This window comes from Capricornis sumatraensis, chromosome 3 (genome assembly GCF_032405125.1).
Source record: "Capricornis sumatraensis isolate serow.1 chromosome 3, serow.2, whole genome shotgun sequence".
Classification (NCBI taxonomy): Eukaryota; Metazoa; Chordata; class Mammalia; order Artiodactyla; family Bovidae; genus Capricornis; species Capricornis sumatraensis.
The window spans coordinates 117,497,618-117,514,844 of NC_091071.1; the positions used below are offsets into that span (position 1 = coordinate 117,497,618).

General features: G+C 44.4%; 1 protein-coding gene across 8 annotated transcripts in view; it reads right to left on the minus strand.

Annotated features, from left to right (window-relative positions):
- Window positions 1-3,308: 3,308 nt before the first annotated feature.
- CLASP1 (cytoplasmic linker associated protein 1) overlaps window positions 3,309-17,227 on the minus strand; it is a 237,209-nt gene continuing 223,290 nt past the window's right edge. For all 8 annotated transcript variants that reach the window (XM_068968563.1, XM_068968560.1, XM_068968561.1 and 5 more), the window contains one exon: window positions 3,309-6,198. In XM_068968563.1, coding sequence (XP_068824664.1) covers window positions 6,112-6,198 — 87 coding nt within the window. In that variant the 3' untranslated portion in view covers window positions 3,309-6,111. The remainder of the gene's footprint in view (window positions 6,199-17,227) is intronic.

The following is a 17,227-nucleotide window of genomic DNA, read 5'->3' on the forward strand; positions in this document are numbered from 1 at the left end:
TGATCACCAGGAATTGAACCCAGATGGCACAGCAGTGGTGACTGCCTCCTTCGGTACCAAGGATACAGCCAAGCTAGCCATTCATTCATTCACTCAGCACCCACTGCGAGCCAGGTGCATGAGCCAAGTGTTAGGCCTACAGAGGGACACGAGACAGGCCTGGTTCTTGCCCACAGATCTAGGAAAATCAGACAAAAAATCTGCACACATAAAGTGTGATGAGTGTTAGGAGGGGAAAATAAAAGGACTAATTTATATACTTCTCTAAAGTAATGAGCTGGTATTTAAGCCAAGATCTAAAACATCCATAACGTTAGCCAGAGGAAGTCCACATATTGGGGTGTGTATGTGTGCATATGTGGGCGCACAAAGGGACAAGAAAAGGGATCAGAGAAAGGGAGAAGAAACGCAAAGGCCCCGAGGCAGGAAAGTTATTGGGGTGCAGTGACCCAGAATGGGGTGAAAGAGGAAGGCGAGAGCTAAGAGTTGAGAGTCCAAGAACTTTATGCTAATCTTCATGCCCCCCCCCCCCGACCCCACCCCCACACACTGGACCCCTCTCAATTCCCTGCCACTAGGATTCTAGAGGAGAAGCTGAGGTCATACTAATCTGGAGTCTTTCAGCCAAAGTCACAGACCCTGAAACAGAGTTGGATTCACAACCCAGACATCCTGCGCCCAGGTGAGCCTTCCCCTCCTTGTGAGGCCTGGGAGCTGGACCCCAGGGGGATTCCAGAAATGTTTACCATGAGTGCAATGTCAAACAGCTCAGCAGACCTCTGCCCAGGGACCATTCCTCACTAACACGAGAGGTGTACGGAAACAGAAGCTTTAAAAAGGGATGGAGACAGTTCAGGCCAGAGGGGACGTCCTGGGTTTGAATCTCAGCCTTGCCTCTTGTGGGCTTCCCTGGTGGCTCAGAAGGTAAAGAATCTGCCTACAATGTGGGAGACTTGGGTTCGATCCCTGGGTCGGGAAGATCCCCTGGAGAAGAAAAAGGCAAGCCACTCCAGTATTCTTGCCTGGAGAATGTCACAAACAGAAGAGCCTGGCAGGCTACAGGCCATGGGGTCACAAGGAGTCAGACACAACTGAGTGCTAACATTTTCACTTTACTTTGTTAGCTCTGTGACCTTAGGTAAGTTACTCAACCTCTCTGTGCCTCTACTTCCCATCTGCAAAACGGGAGTAATCGTGGGACCGACCTCTCAAGTTTGTTATGAGGCTTCACACAGGTAAGTCAGCAAAGGCTTCCAAGTTTTCTAGGCAAAGCGGCCACTGGGGCCTGAACGTTGCTGGGGGAGGTGACGCTGTCAGGGCCCAGGTCTACAGCCCTTCCTGCCCCACCCCTCACCCCTTGTGGGACACCCAGGGGAGCAGGGGGATCCCAGAGCTGCTGGGAGTCTGCTCAGGAACTCAGCCCCTGTAGAGGGGCCCAGTGTCCCATGGAATCCACCTCCGGGGCCTCAGTACTGGCAGCAGGCCCGGTGTCTGCAGAGGGCACTGGCGTGGAAGCATTTTAATGTTTTTTAAATACATAATCTGGGATTAGATGCCGATTCACATGACCTTTGTCCGTTCTTGCCTGGAGCCACTGCAGTAGGAGTTAATAAATACTGGAGGAAATGGGAAGGCAGGCAGGGTCCAGGCTTAGGCTGGGTGGGGGGGAAGCTTTATGCCCCAGGGGGTCACACGTCCCCTCGAGACACTCCTGGTTTCCCTCTGCTCTCAGCACACAGAGGTCCTGGTCTAGATGCTCAGCTGGATACATCAGGGATGGCATGGCTGATGTTCCCGAAGTCCAGCGCTGTTTCCTGCAACAGCCTGTCTCAGAGTGTCCCAAATCTCGGGACCAAACCACTTGCCTTGTTTTCAGAAAAATGTTCCACGACGATTCTCCAACTGTGCTTGCAGTCAGCACCAGCACCACCCAGGAACTAGTGACAAACGCCCAGGCCCCAGGCCCTACAGAATCAACACCCGGGTGGGAATCTGCCTTCCGCTTCAGCAGCTCCCCAGGGGACTCTGAGGTGCCCACAGGGAGGTCAGAGATGTATGAAGGGTGAGGAGGCAGGATGAGGCAGGAGCCTGCGGTCAGGTCCCCACTCCCCTCATCTCCACCTGACTGGCACTGTGCCCGAGTCTCAGCTTGCCTACCTGGAGCGGGGACATGACAGTAAGTCCCTCACCTGCATCTCACGACTGGTCTAAGAACCAGTAAGATGCTACAGATGAGAACACTTCAGAAGTCTAAGTGCCTCGTCCGTGACGTTAATTAACGCTGCCTGCCAGCCGCTGCTCCACTTCCCCACCCTCTCCACTCATGACCTGGGAAAGGCAAGAGCAGCGTTCTGTAAATCACACGTTTTCCCCGTGGAACCTCTGGACAGCCTCAGGGGGTCCTGAAACCTACACTTGAGAGCATAACTGTGAGAGTGGAAAGGGGGCATTCCTCTGCAGAGAAGGTTGTTCAGATCCCAAGTCAAGCCCCGCTGATTACGGCGGGCATCTGTGCCCACCCCCTCAGCCATGACTGAGCAGCCTTGGGGTAAGAGGGGCTGCAGGGGTTAGAAACCCAAATGTAGAGATGGCACATCTGCTCCTGAGTAACAGGTGCTGGGCACACCAGGCCCCAGGGGTGGGGAGGGAGTGTTGGGGGGGACCTCAGCTTCCTTTGTGTCCCTTTGGCCACAGCAAAGGGCTGGGCTGCAGCTTCACTTACATCACTCATGGGCCCTCCCAGCACATCCATGAGGTCTGACTCAGGTTTATCCACGAGAACAGTGGCCCGAGGGGGCAAGGGAGAGAGCAGAAATTTGAACCCAGCTCTTGATTTTTATACCAATCGTGAGCTCACGTCCAGTGGGCAGGAGGAGGTGGGCCACAGGGGAGAAGGGGCTCACAGTCACCAGGCAGGGAAACTGAGATGCATCACAGAACTGAAGACTCAAAATCGTTCTTAAATCAAAGTGAGATGCCAAAGAGGTGGGGCCAGCACCCTTTGGTCGTGCACCTGTTCCTCTGCAGGCCTGCAGCTGACAGGGCTCCCCCAAACCCTTTCCCGCGAGTTCTATCCTACCTCCGGCCTGTTCTCGGCCCCTGGCCCCTAGGGCACGGGTGTCCCCCTGCATTCCCATCTATTGACCTCATGAGATCCCCAACATAGCCCCTCAATCCTTCAAAAATGTGGCCTTGTTCTGATGTCCCAGAGATGGGATATGCTACCTACAGGGCATGGCAACAAAGAAGACCACTTGGACGTCAGAAACTGAATTAGGTCTCATTTATTCTAGGGCAAACTCAAAAGGGTTTTTGTGTTTCCTTTTTTAGCAAATCCTAGCACATTATTAACAAAAAAAAGAAAATCTGTACATTTGCCATGATACACTTGAAAGTGAAACAAATAAGATATAAATACAGATATGGATGTAACATGAAAAAGCCCCCAAAAAAACCAAAACCAAAAAACAAAAACCCAACCTGGGGATGTGCGGGACCATGCGTGTGAACAGTGCCAACAAAACTATTTTGGTGGTGGATATTTTTCAGAGCGTTGTTCTCATTTTCAAATTATCATCGTTAGCAAAGTCCTGGTGAGGTTCTACAAAGTTCTTATTTGCTCTTCTTTAATGTGTAATATTATGCTTGATAAATAAAGGGCGGCGGGGAAAGAAAAAGATTTAGGAGACAAATCAGGCGCAGCTGCATTGCCTGCATGACTGAGAAGCTAGTGGGGCTGTGGCAGGCGCCTGTGGCTACAGTGCCCCAGGAAGGCCGTGTGCCTCCCGCGGGCCACAGTGGGAGGGGAAGCAGGAGCCAGGCGACCTGGCCCCAGTGGGCTTCTCGTAGCCCTGGACAGTCAGGCGAACGGGGAGGCAGACACGAGTTTTGGGTGCTTTGCTCGCTTGTGTTCTGTTGTTTCATCCAGACAGGAGGCCTGCAGGGAGGCGGCGGCCAGGCAGGGCAGTTGCAGCTGTCGGTTGGAGGGGGTGGCCCCCTGAGGTTGTGGCTGCATGCGAGTCTCCTCCCAGGAGGCCCAGAGACCTGGGGGTGGCGGCTCCCTCTGCGTTGGGAGACCAAGGTTGGGCAAGTGACATTCAAGGCGAGCCCTTTGTGAGTGCCAGGAGGACACGCGGCCATGCTCAAGGTCCTTCCTGACTTCAGGGTAGGGGGCCGCAGCAACCTGGGTGTCCACGAGCTGAAGGAGAAGGGCCTTTCTACACACACTAGGCAGGAAAAAACACAGTTTCTGCCCCAGAAGTCATCAGACACTTGGACTTGTTTGTAGGGGGTAAGAAAAAAAACCCCAAAAGCGACATATGAACAAACGGTATTTATCAATGGAAGTAAGGCCTGGTCCCGCTATGTTTTGAGCCAAGAGTCAACGATGTTTGATCACTTAAAACACACCCCTGAAGTTCTCTCAACAGCAGCAGCAGGGCACCTCCTACACGTGCAGGATACCCCCTACACACACCCACACACACACACACACACACACACACACACGCAGTGAAGGCACCCCAGCTTCTCTGCTCCTGGACCTCCATTTTCGGTGCCTATTTCCAAATAAATTCTGAATGAAAACAAGTTATGTTCTGTTACAGTGTCTTTCACGACTTCCAACGTCAAGCTAGAGCTCAGAGGTGGGAACCATACAACCTGGCAGTTGCCAAGATTCTGCACCTGAGCAGCAAACACCTCATTAAAAATTAACATCAGAACAGGCATGGGAAAAAGAACTGAACGAATTTCCATAAGGAAATATGGAAAAACCAGTTTAGTTTAGAGAGTCTAAAATGTTTCCATGATTGCAAAAAGAATTTCCATTTGGTTTGAAGAATTTTACTTGAAACTTAAGTTACACAGACTTGAGATCTGTAGTTACCTTTACTGAAGCAATGTAACCCTCAAGAAAACATTTTAAAGGGTAAGTTTCTCACTGAAGGAAAAACAGACTCTAAACTGGTTCAAATCCTGTTTTTCTGCAATTCGCTGCACATCATAATTACTTTTTCCTTAAACCGTGATTATTTCAACAGATGATCGAGGAAGTACTTCAGTTCACAAAATTTAAAAAATGACCCTGATAACCTGGTTTCTTTAGATTTTTCTTTGATCTCAATCCCAAATTAAACAAAGAAATCAAAACTGAGATGGCAGAGTTGCCAAGTATCTGACTGAAAGAACACTGTGGAATCGTGCAGCTCGGGAAAAAGAGACACTAGACCCGAGCCTCCAGGGGCAGTGCTCTTCCGTAGTGCTTCCCAGGATCTCCGCAGTAAACCCAGCAGCCCCTCTTGGGTTTTCAATGCTGTGTGAAGTCCCACTTCAAGCACACACTAACTGAGGCTATTGTTTACCTTGATTTCTGTGTTTGGATCTCAACTGTCACAGATCTCTGCCCCGGCAGCTCTGGGGAAGGGGTGGCATCAGTGGGGCTGTTTGGAGGAGCCGGGAGCCCATCCTGGAAGGAGGCAGTGAAGGGTGCCAGCCCCCAGGCTGCAGAGTGTAAGCAAAATATAACATGTTCGTTAAAAGGCCATCTTTGGGCTTTTTTCGCATTTCTTGCCAAGACTTGACTCATATTCTTGCTGCTGCTGCTGTCTCAAAATGCAACCTAAAACATATAAAACCCTTTTGTGCTGTCAGTTGTGAAGGGCGTGGGCTCGGCCCCCATACAGGCCAGATCCTGAGGCAAGGGAGCCAGAATGAAAGAGAAACACAACTCAATACAGCCTCCTCAAACCTCCTGGTTATTAACTGAAGAGAACACGCTACTTTCTACCATGTATCAGCTAGAGAGCTCTGACTTTTAAGAACTGCACCCCACACACACGGTTTTACAACCTCAGCAGGCTGGACGAGACGGTTTGAGTATGGCTCTTTTCTTATTCCTTCTGTTCTGCAGGAAGATGAAATACAGGCCTTGCTTCCCTTACATTCAATACCAGTATGATTCTACGCAAAAGCTGGAAGGGATCAAAATACTGATTGTAATAAATATTTGCGGGCCTCCGGTCCTGACTGGGCAGCCGATGGGGGGTGGAGGGGAGGTCTCTGAGGCACCACCGATTGCTTCCAGGGCTACACAGAGATTCTGGCGTTGCATTAGCTGTGGGTGGAGACATCAGAGGAGGAGCTGCTGTTGCTGTTCGTGGTCTGCGCCCTCTTTATGTATAAGTTGAGCAGCTTCATCTGCAAAGAAAAAATACAAATGGATGAGAAGGAAGAAAATCAGAAAGTAAGCAGGAAAGCCCAGGTGACCATAAGAAAACAGCATGTCCCTTAGTGGAGAAAGTCACTGCACAGACATTCCCTAACCACCTGCCTGGGGCCAGTGGGCGATCGGGAGGTCAGATTAGAGGAGGGGGCATGAGAGGTTATCAGGAAAAGAGGGCCACCTGCTACCACGAGGTGGGCCTCAGGGCTGCCTGCAAAAAGGCTCTCCAGAGGCAGACCCACACACTCAGGGGCACGGCAGCTGGTGCAGCTCCACCCAAGCCAGCAGGAGGAGAGGGTGCAATGCCTACTCTACTGGGATAAAGAAACTAAGCCAAGGCCAGAGGTCAGGTTTTCTATCCTCACACCTTTGTAGAAGTTGCTCCTTCCCCATCACACACCTCATCTGCACCCATTTCTGTCCACGGGCACAACACCTGCTGATTTATACAGCATCTGAGGCCCACCTTCAGGCTGCCCCCATCTGCATCCTTGGTCCTCCTGCTCCTGGGACCCCACTCTGCCCACTGTGGCTCAGCACATGCCGCCTTATGCTGGGGGCAGCAGTGGGCTGCATCCTTCCAACAAGACTCAGTCTCCCAGAGGTCAGATGCTGTGTCACTATACAATATACCTTTGTTGGGCACAGTGCTTCCCCACGACAGGCCTTTCACATCTCATATCTCATTTGGTTCTAACTTAAGCCCCCTGGACCCTCAAAACACCTAAAGCAGCATGTAACGTACATAGTAAAGTGAAACTCACTCAGTCATGTCTGACTCTTTGTGACTCCATGGACTGTATAACAGTCCATGGAATTCTCCAGGCCAGAATACTGGAGTGGAAAGCCTTTCCCTTCTCCAGGGGATCTTCCCAACCCAGGTCTCTTGCATTGCAGGCAGATTCTTTAGCAGCTGAGCCACAAGGGAAGCCCAAGAATACTGGAGTGGGCAGCCTATCTCTTCTCCAGCAGATCTTCCCGACCCAGGAATCGAACCAGGATCTCCTGCATTGTAGACGGATTCTTTACCAACTGAGTTATCAGGGAAAGGCCTTAGAATGTTTGTTGAATGCCAATAACCTGATGTCTGTAGTGTGCCTGACCGTATTAAGAATGCCAGCAACCAGCAGTGCTCCTCACGAGGCACAGTATCCCTGAGCCCCAGCACGGCACACGGTCAGACAGACATGGAGCCCGGAATGCACAGCTGCTTTGAGAGCTCTGCCCTGAGCGTCCTGGAGTTCTCTGGCTTCACGCAACAGCCCATCCTGGGTCTCTCCACATCAGGACTTAGCTCTTTTCATCTGCAGGGAGCGTGCCATGAATTCACACGACATATCCCAGCTTGTCTTTCATTCCACACCTTTCAAAATCTTAGACCTTTTAACATAATAGTCAGTGTGCTGATCAAGATGCTTTCACTTTACACAGGTTCTTAATGCTCTAAGGCTCAGGAGGATATGACCAGGGCCAGCCAGCTTCAAGAGAAACCCTGGTATATTCAACAAAACACTGGCCCGAGGCTCAGCAGATCCAGCGGAGTTCTAGAACCAACTCCAACACTAGTTCTGTGACCTCAGGTAAACATTTCCTGAGCCTTGACCCAGCAACCAGAACCTGTCTCACGGTGTCCGCTGGTCGCTCCTGGACCTCTGTAAAGTCTCCCCAATGCCAGTCCTGACCCTCAGCTCTATTTGACGCTACTTCAGGGGAGAACAAGGTTTGGTGTTTCCCATATGCTGAAGGCAGCAGGTCCTAATACATACTTACTGAATCAAATATTTTTTAAAGAAGAAAAAAGTGATCTAGAAAACAGGATAGTTATATTCCTATGAAAGACAGGTTAAAATGAACTTCTAAACATTGTTAATAGTTATTTGCAACTCAGAACCCCTTGTAAGCCCTGAGTTTACAAGCTTTAATCATATTTGAACCTCAAACCAATCCTCTGAGGTAGGCAGAACAGGTTCTCCTATTTTACAAATGAAATGGCTGGGATTCAGAAAGCTTGCCCAATGAGTTGGTATAAATTCAAATTATAGGATTATAACTTTAGGATGTCAAATGTAACCCACAAAGAAAACAGGTATGGAATATATACAAAGGGAAATGAGAAAAGAATTAAAATGTTTCAGTATAAAAAGCAAACGAACACAAAAGAAAACGGTAATACAGAAAATGAGGGGCAAAAAAGCTATTATGCATACAGAAAACAAATACCAAAATGACAGAAATCTCTTCCTTATCAGTAAATACTTTAAATGTGAATGAGTTAAATTTTCCAATCAAAAGACAGAGATCAGCAACATGGGTTTTTTAAAAAAAGCATGATTCAACTATATTTTGTCTATTAGAGACTCACTTTAGATCCAAAGACACAAATAGTTCAAAGTGAAGAATAGAAAAGGATATTCCATGCAAACAGTAACCAAGAGAACAGGTAGCTATACTAATATTAGGCAAAATACAGCTTAAATCAAAAAAGGTTATAAGAAACAGAAGGATTAATAAAAGATCCACAAAGCAGGAAATTACAATATTTATAATTATACATCTAAGAATATGCCATCAAAACAGAGAAGCAAAAACTGACAGCACTGAAGGGAGAAACAGTTTTATAATAATAGTTGGGAGGCTTTAATATTCCACTATAGAGGGTTTGAACAACACAACAAATCAACTAAATATAAAAGAAATATGCAAAACACTAAGCCTAAGATGAGACCTTCCCAAGATAGACTGTATGTTAGGCCACAAATTCAATCTCAATAAATTAAAAAAGAGATGTCACAAAGAACCTTTTCTGACCATAACAGATGAAGTTAGATTAATAGCAGAAAGAAAACTGAAAAATCCACAAGTTTGTGGAAACTGAACAACACGTGTTATTCCAACAACCAATGGGTTAAAGGATAAATCACAAAGGAAATTAGAAAATATCTTGAGACAGATGAAAATGAAAACACAAAAGGGATGAAAATACAAGCACATGGGAGGCAGCAAAAGCAGTGCAGTGAGGGAAACTCACAGCTGTATGAGCTATACGGCTTATATTTAAAAAAGGAAGAAAGATACGCATCCACAACCTAACAACATATCTTAAGGGGCTAGAAAAAGAATAAATTGAACTTCAAGCTTGCAGAAGGGAGAACAGTAATAAAGATTAGATAAATGAAACAAAAAATAGAGATAACAAAACCAAAAGCTGGTTCTTTGAAAAAAAAAGTCAACAAAATTGACAAATCTTTAACTAATGAAAAGAGAGAGAAGACTCAAATTATTGGTCAGAAACAAATGTGGGGACATTCTGACTGATTCTACATAAATCAAAGATATGATAAAAATGCTATGAGTAACTGTACAAGAACAAAGTAGATAATCAAGATGAAATGGACAAATTCCTAGAAACACAAAACCTAACAAGGCTGAATCATGAAGAAAGAGAAAGGATGAATAGACCTGCAACTAGTAGAGACTGAATCAGTAATTGAAAATCTGAGAAAGAAAAGGCCCAGACCAGATGGCTTCACTGGTGAATTCTACCAATGTTTAAAGAACTAATACAATCCTCAATTTTTTCTAGAAAATTTAGAGGAAAAAACACTTCTGAATTCATGCTATGAAGTCAGCACTGTCCTGAGAGCAAAGTCAGAGAAAGATAAGAAAATTACAGATCAATATTCCAACAGTGACCCAATATACAAAAATTAATAAATATAATATACCACATTAACAGAATGAAAGGGGAAAAAAAATCAAAGGATCATTTCCATTGACACAGAAAAAGTATTTGGCAAAATTCCACACAAAATACCACACAAACTAGGAATAGAAGGAAAGTACAGGCGCACTTTGTTTTGCTGTGCTTCACTTTATTGTAGTTTGAAGACAGTCCTCCCCCCACCCCCCAAACTGAAGGTCTGTGAACACTGCATCACGCACGTTCATGAGTGCCACTTTCCAACAGCGTTGGCTGCCTACATGTCACTGTTCCATTTTGGTAATTCCTACAACTATTTCAGACTTTTTCATCATTATTATTCTCTTTATGGTGATCTATAATCAGTGTTCTTTGATATTACGACTGCAGTTGTTTGGGGTGCCATGAAGCATGTTCATATGAAGACAGCAAACTTCATCCATAGATGTGTATGCTCTGACTGCTGCACCATCTCCCCGTCTCTCTCCCTGTACATGAGCCTTCCTATATTCCCCGAGACACAACAGCATTGAAATTAGGCCAATTAAAAACCCTACCACGGCCTTAAGGGTTTAAGTGAAAGAGGTGCACTTCTCTCGCTAGAAATGATTAAGCTTAGTAAGAAATGCACATTGAAAGTTGAGACAGGCCAAAAGCTAGGCCTCTTGCATCAAACAGTTAGCCAAGTTGTGAATGCAAAGGGAAAGTTCTCGAAAGAAACTGAAAGTGCTTCCCAGTGAACACATGAATGGTAAGAAAGCAAAAGCAAAACAGCCTTCCTGCTGATATGGAGAAAGTGGTCTGGATAGAAGATCAAACAGTCACAACATTCCCTTAAGCCAAAACTTAATACAGATCGAGACCCTCTCCTTCCATTCTAGGAAGGCTGAGAGAGATGAACGAGTTGCTGGAAAAAAGTCTAAACTTGGCAGAAGTTGGTTCAAGAGGTTTAAAGAAAGATGCTGTTTCCCTGACATTAAAGTGTGAGGTGAAGCAGCAACTGCTGATGCAGAAGCTGCAGCAAGTTATCCAGAGAATTTAGCTAAGATAATCCATGAAGGTGGCTACATGAAACAACAGATTTTCAACACAGGCAAATAGTCTTATATTGGAAGAAGATGCCATATAGTACTTTGACAGCCAGAGAGGAGAAGTCAATGCCTGGCTTCAAAACTTCAGAGGCTGACTCTTACTAGGTGCTAATGCAGCTGGTGACTTTAAAATAAAGCCAGTGCTCACTTACCGTTCCAAAAATCCCAGGGCTCTTAGGAATTATGCTCAGTCTACTCCGCCTGTGCTCTATAAATGGAACGACAAAGCCTGGATGACAGTGCATCTGTTCACAACAAGGATTGACTGAATATTTTAAGCCCAATGTTGAGACCTACAGCTCAGAAAAAACGATTCCTTTCAAAATATTACTGTTCACTGACAGTGTACCTGGTCACCCAAGAGCTCTGATGAGGATGTGCAAAATTAAGGTTGATTTCACGCCTGCTAATAACCAATAACGTTGAAAAAGCTGAAGTTGAATGGTTCTATGAAGACCTACAAGACCTTTTAGAACTAACACCCATAAAAGATGTCCTTTTCATTATACGGGACTGGAATGCAAAAGTAGGAAGTCAAGAAACACCTGGAGTAACAGGAAAATTTGGCCTTGGAATGCAGAATGAAGCAGGACAAAGACTAACAGAGTTTTGCCAAGAAAATGCACTGGTCATAGCAAACACCCTCTTCCAACAACACAAGAGAAGACTCTACACATGGACATCATCAGATGGTCAACACCAAAATCATATTGATTCTATTCTTTGCAGCCGAAGATGGAGAAGCTCTATACAGTCAACAAAAACAAGACCAGGAGCTGACTGTGGCTCAGCTCATGAACTCCTTATTACCAAATTCAGACTTAAATTGAAGAAAGCAGGAAAAACTGCTAGACCATTCAGGTATGACCTAACTCAAATCCCTTATGATTATACAGTGGAAATGAGAAATAGATTTAAGGGCCTGGATCTGATGGATAGGGTGCCTGATGAGCTATGGAATGAGGTTCGTGACACTGTACAGGAGACAGGCATCAAGACCATCCTCATGGAAAAGAAATGCAAAAAAGCAAAATGGCTGTCTGGGGAGGCCTTAAAAATAGCTGTGAAAAGAAGAGAGGTGAAAAACAAAGGAGAAAAGGAAAGATAGAAGCATCTGAATGCAGAGTTCCAGAGAATAGCAAGAAGAGATAATAAAGCCTTCCTCAGCGATCAATGCAAAGAAATAGAGGAAAACAACAGAATGGGAAAGACTAGAGATCTCTTCAAGAAAACTAGAGATACCAAGGGAATATTTCATGCAAAGACGGCCTCGATAAAGGACAGAAATGGTATGGACCTAACAGAAGCAGAAGATATTAAGAAGAGGTGGCAAGAATACATAGAAGAACTGTACAAAAAAGATCTTCATGACCCAGATAATCACGATGGTGTGATCACTCACCTAGAGCCAGACATCCTGGAATGTGAAGTCAAGTGGGCCTTAGAAAGGATCACTACGAACAAAGCTAGTGGAGGTGATGGAATTCCAGGGGAGCTATTTCAAATCCTGAAAGATGATGCTGTGAAAGTGTTGCACTCAATATGCCAGCAAATTTGGAAAACTCAGCAGTGGCCACAGGACTGGAAAAGGTCAGTTTTCATTCCAATCCCAAAGAAAGGCAATGCCAAAGAATGCTCAAACTACTGCACAATTGCACTCATCTCACACGCTAGTAAAGTAATGCTCAAAATTCTCCAAGCCAGGCTTCAGCAATATGTGAACCATGAAGTTCCTGATGTTCAAGCTGGTTTTAGAAAAGGCAGAGGAACCAGAGATCAAATTGCCAAGATACACTAGATCATGGCAAAAGCAAGAGAGTTCCATAAAAACATCTATTTCTGCTTTATGGACTATGCCAAAGCCTATGACTGTGTGGATCACAATAAACTGTGGAAAATTCTGAAAGAGATGGGAATACCAGACCACCTGACCTGCCTCTTGAGAAACCTGTATGCAGGTCAGGAAGCAACAGTTAGAACTGCACATGGAACAACAGACTGGTTCCAAATAGGAAAAGGAGTACGTCAAGGCTGTATATTGTCACCCTGCTTTTTTAATTTATATAGAGAGTACATCATGAGAAACGCTGGACTGGAAGAAACACAAGCTGGAATCAAGATTGCCGGGAGAAATATCAATAACCTCAGATATGCAGATGACACCACCATTATGGAAGAAAGTGAAGAGGAACTAAAAAGCCTCTTGATGAAAGTGAAAGAGGAGAGTGAGAAAGTTGGCCTAAAGCTCAACATTCAGAAAGCGAAGATCATGGCATGCGGTCCCATCACTTCATGGGAAATAGATGGGGAAACAGTGGAAACAGTGTCAGACTTTATTTTTTTGGCCTCCAAAATCACTGCAGATGGTGACTGCAGCCATGAAATTAAAAGACGCTTACTCCTTGGAAGAAAAGTTATGACCAACCTAGATAGTATATTCAAAAGCAGAGGCATTACTTTGCTGACTAAGGTCCGTCTAGTCAAGGCTATGGTTTTTCCTGTGGTCATGTATGGATGTGAGATTTCGACTGTGAAGAAGGCTGAGTGCTGAAGAATTGATGCTTTTGAACTCTGGTGCTGGAGAAGACCCTTGAGAGTCTCTTGGACTGCAAGGAGATCCAACCAGTCCATTCTGAAGGAGATCAGCCCTGGGATTTCTTTGGAGGGAATGATGCTAAAGCCGAAACTCCAGTACTTTGGCCACTTCGTGTGAAGAGTTGACTCATTGGAAAAGACTCTGATGCTGGGAGGGATCTGGGGGCAGGAGGAAAAGGGGATGACCGAGGATGAGATGGCTGGATGGCATCACCGACTCGATGGATGTGAGTCTGAGTGGACTCTGGGAGTTGGTAATGGACAGGGAGGCCTGGCGTACTGCGATTCATTGGGTCGCAAAGAGTCGGACACGACTGAGCAACTGAACTGAACTGAGTAACTTAACACCCCTTCTGCAGCCCAAAGATCAAGGACTAATTTTGACTTTCAAGTCTTACTATTTAAGAAAAACATTTTGTAAGGCAATCGCTGCCGTAGTGACTCCTCTGGGGGATCTGGGCAGTCACCTGTAAACCTTCTAGAAAGGATTCAACATTCTAGATGCCATGAAGAACAAAGAAGTCAAAATATCAGTGTTAACAGGAGTTTGGAAGAAGTTGATTCCATCCCTCTTGGATGACTTTGAGGGGTTCCAGACTTCAGTGAAGGAAGGAACTGCAGATGTGATGGAAATAGCAAGAGAACCAGAATTAGAGGTGGAGCCTAAAGATGAGACTGAACTGCTGAAACCTCATGGTAAAACTTTAATGGATAAGGAGCTGCTGCTTATGGATGAACAAAGTGGTTTCCTGAGATGGAATCTACTCTTGGTGAAGATGCTGTGAAGACTGGTGAAATGACAACAAAGGATTTAGAGTATGACATAAACTTACTTGATTAAACAGAGGCAGGTTTGAGAAGACTGACTTCAGTTTTTTCTACTGTGTATAAAATGCTATCCAACAGTATTGCTGCTACAGAGAAACTGTTTGTGAAAGAAGAGTCAATCGATTCGGCAAACTTCATTGTTGTCTTAAAATAAGACACAGCCACTACAACCTTCAGCCAACCACCACCCTGATTAGTCGGCAGCCATCCACATAGAGGCCAGATCCTCCACAGGCAAAACAATTATGACTCACTGAAAGCTCAGATGGCGGCTAGCATTTCTGTTAAGATACTGATATTTTTAGACACAATGCTACTGAACTCTTAAGAGACTACAGTACAGTACACATGTAACTTTTATATACCCTGGGAAACCAAAAAATCTGTGCAAATCTGCTTTATTGCAATACTTGCTTTATTTCAACTGTCTGGAACCAAATCCATACCATCTCTATGCCTGTACCTCCATATATCAGAAGCTGTATATTAGAGACCCACACAGTGAATACTATGCTCGACGGTAAAAGACTGACAACTTTAAGACGAGGAACAAGGCAGAGGAGGCTTGCTTTCACCATTTCTACTAACATAGTAAGTTCCAGCCAGAACAATCTGGCAGGAAAAGAAAAGACAGGCATTCACACTGGAAAGGAAGGAGCAAAACTATCTTTGTTCAAAGATGAGATACAGTTGACCCTTGAGCAGCACAGGTTTGAACCATGAAGATGCACTTATGCATGGATGTTTTCCAATACACACAGCACGACACAATCTGGGGTCAGCTGAACAATCCCAGGTGAGGAACTAGAGGTATAGGGCTGGAGCACGTGCAGACTGTGCTATCTGTGACAGGTTCTGAACCCCATCCCTGTGGGATACCAAGAGATGACTGTGATCTCATATGTATAAAATCTCAAAGATTCCACAAAAAATTGTTGACTAATAAAGAAATTCAGCAAACTAGCAGACTACAAAATCAATGAGCAAAAATCAACTGCACTTCTGAACACTAAAAATGAAGCTAAGAAAAACAATTCCGTTTACAGTAGTAGCAAAAAGACAAAAACACTTAGGAATTAACACAAGGAAGTGAAAGAACTGTACAATAAAAACCACCAAATTTTATTGAAAGTAATTAAAACACAAAAAGATACTCCATGTACTATACAGTATGGTGACTATAGTAAAAATACTGTATTGTGTATGTGAAAGTCATTAACAGAGTAGATCTTAAAATCTGTCATCACAAGAAAAAAAATCATGTAGCTATGTGTATGACAGCTTACTGGGTGATCATTTTGCAATATAAATAAATATCAAATAATTATGCTGTACATCCAAAACTAATACAATTTCATATGTTCATTTTCATCTCAATTAAAAATGAAAAACAACTCATTACATATAAAGGTTAAAAAAAGACATCCCATGTTCATGGGTTGGAAGACAACATTATGAAATCAAAACTACACAAAGCTATCTATACATTCAATGGAATCCCTATCAAAATCCCAATGCGGTTTTCTGCAGAAACAGAAAGTCTTTTCAACAAACCGAACTGGGAAAGCTGAATATCCACAGACAAAAGACTGAAGTTGGACTCTTACCTATTACCATATACAAAAATTAACTCAAAATGGATCAGAGACCTCCATTAAAAGCTAAAACTATAGAACGATTAGAACAAAGCAAAGGGCAAAAGCTTCACTATAGATTTGGCAATTGATTGTTGAATGTGACAGCAAGAGCATAGGCAAAAAAATAACAGACAAACTGGATTTCACTAAAATTTTTTAAAAAGTTGTGCATCAAAGGTCAAGGGGTTAATATCCAGAATATAGATAGAACTTCTGTTAATTCAACAATAACATCAACAACAACAGAATCAAGCAACATAATTTAAAAATGGGCAAAGGACTAGAATAAACATTTCTCTGAAGAAGATATGCAACTGGCCAACAAGCATATGAAGAGATGCTCAACATCGTGGATCATTAGGGAAATGCAAAGCAAAACTACAATGAAATACTGCCTCACACAGCCATGAGGATGGCTACCAAAGAGAAGGTAACAAGTGGATGTGGAGAAACTAAAACCCTGTGCGTTGTCGGTGGGAATCTAAGATGGTGCAGCTTGCAGTTATCATATGATCCTGCAAATCTACTCAAAAACCCAAAAGAATTAACAGTGGGGTCTCAAAGGACATCTGTACCCCCATGTTCACAAAAGCCAAAGCATGGAAACAATCCACAAGGACATTACCAAGAAATGGGCAAGCCACATGCTATTATGTACATTCAGTGGACTATTATTCAGCCTTAAAATGAAAGGAAATTCTGATACCTGCTACAACATGGATGAACCTAGAGAACATTATCCTCAGTGAAATAAACCAGTCACAAATAGACAAACACTGTAGGATTCCAGTTACAAGTATTCACAACCAAAGAAAGTAGAATGGTGGTTGACAGGGACTGGGGAACTGGGGAATAGTATTTAATGGATTTGTTTTCCAAGATGAAAAGTGATCTGGAGATGGATGGTGGGGATGAATAGGAATAATATGAATGTACTTGGTGTCTGTGAACTGCACACTAACACATGGTTAAGATAGTAAATTTCATGTTACATATATTTTACCAAGAGAGAGAATGGAAAGGAAAGGTTGCTCATTGTCATACAGCTAATAAGTGGGAGACAGAGACCAGAAGGCTGGTTTTCTGATACTTAAAGCTAGTATTGCTGCCACGGCAATGGGACACTTTCAAGATGCACCTCCCAAGTCCCCCC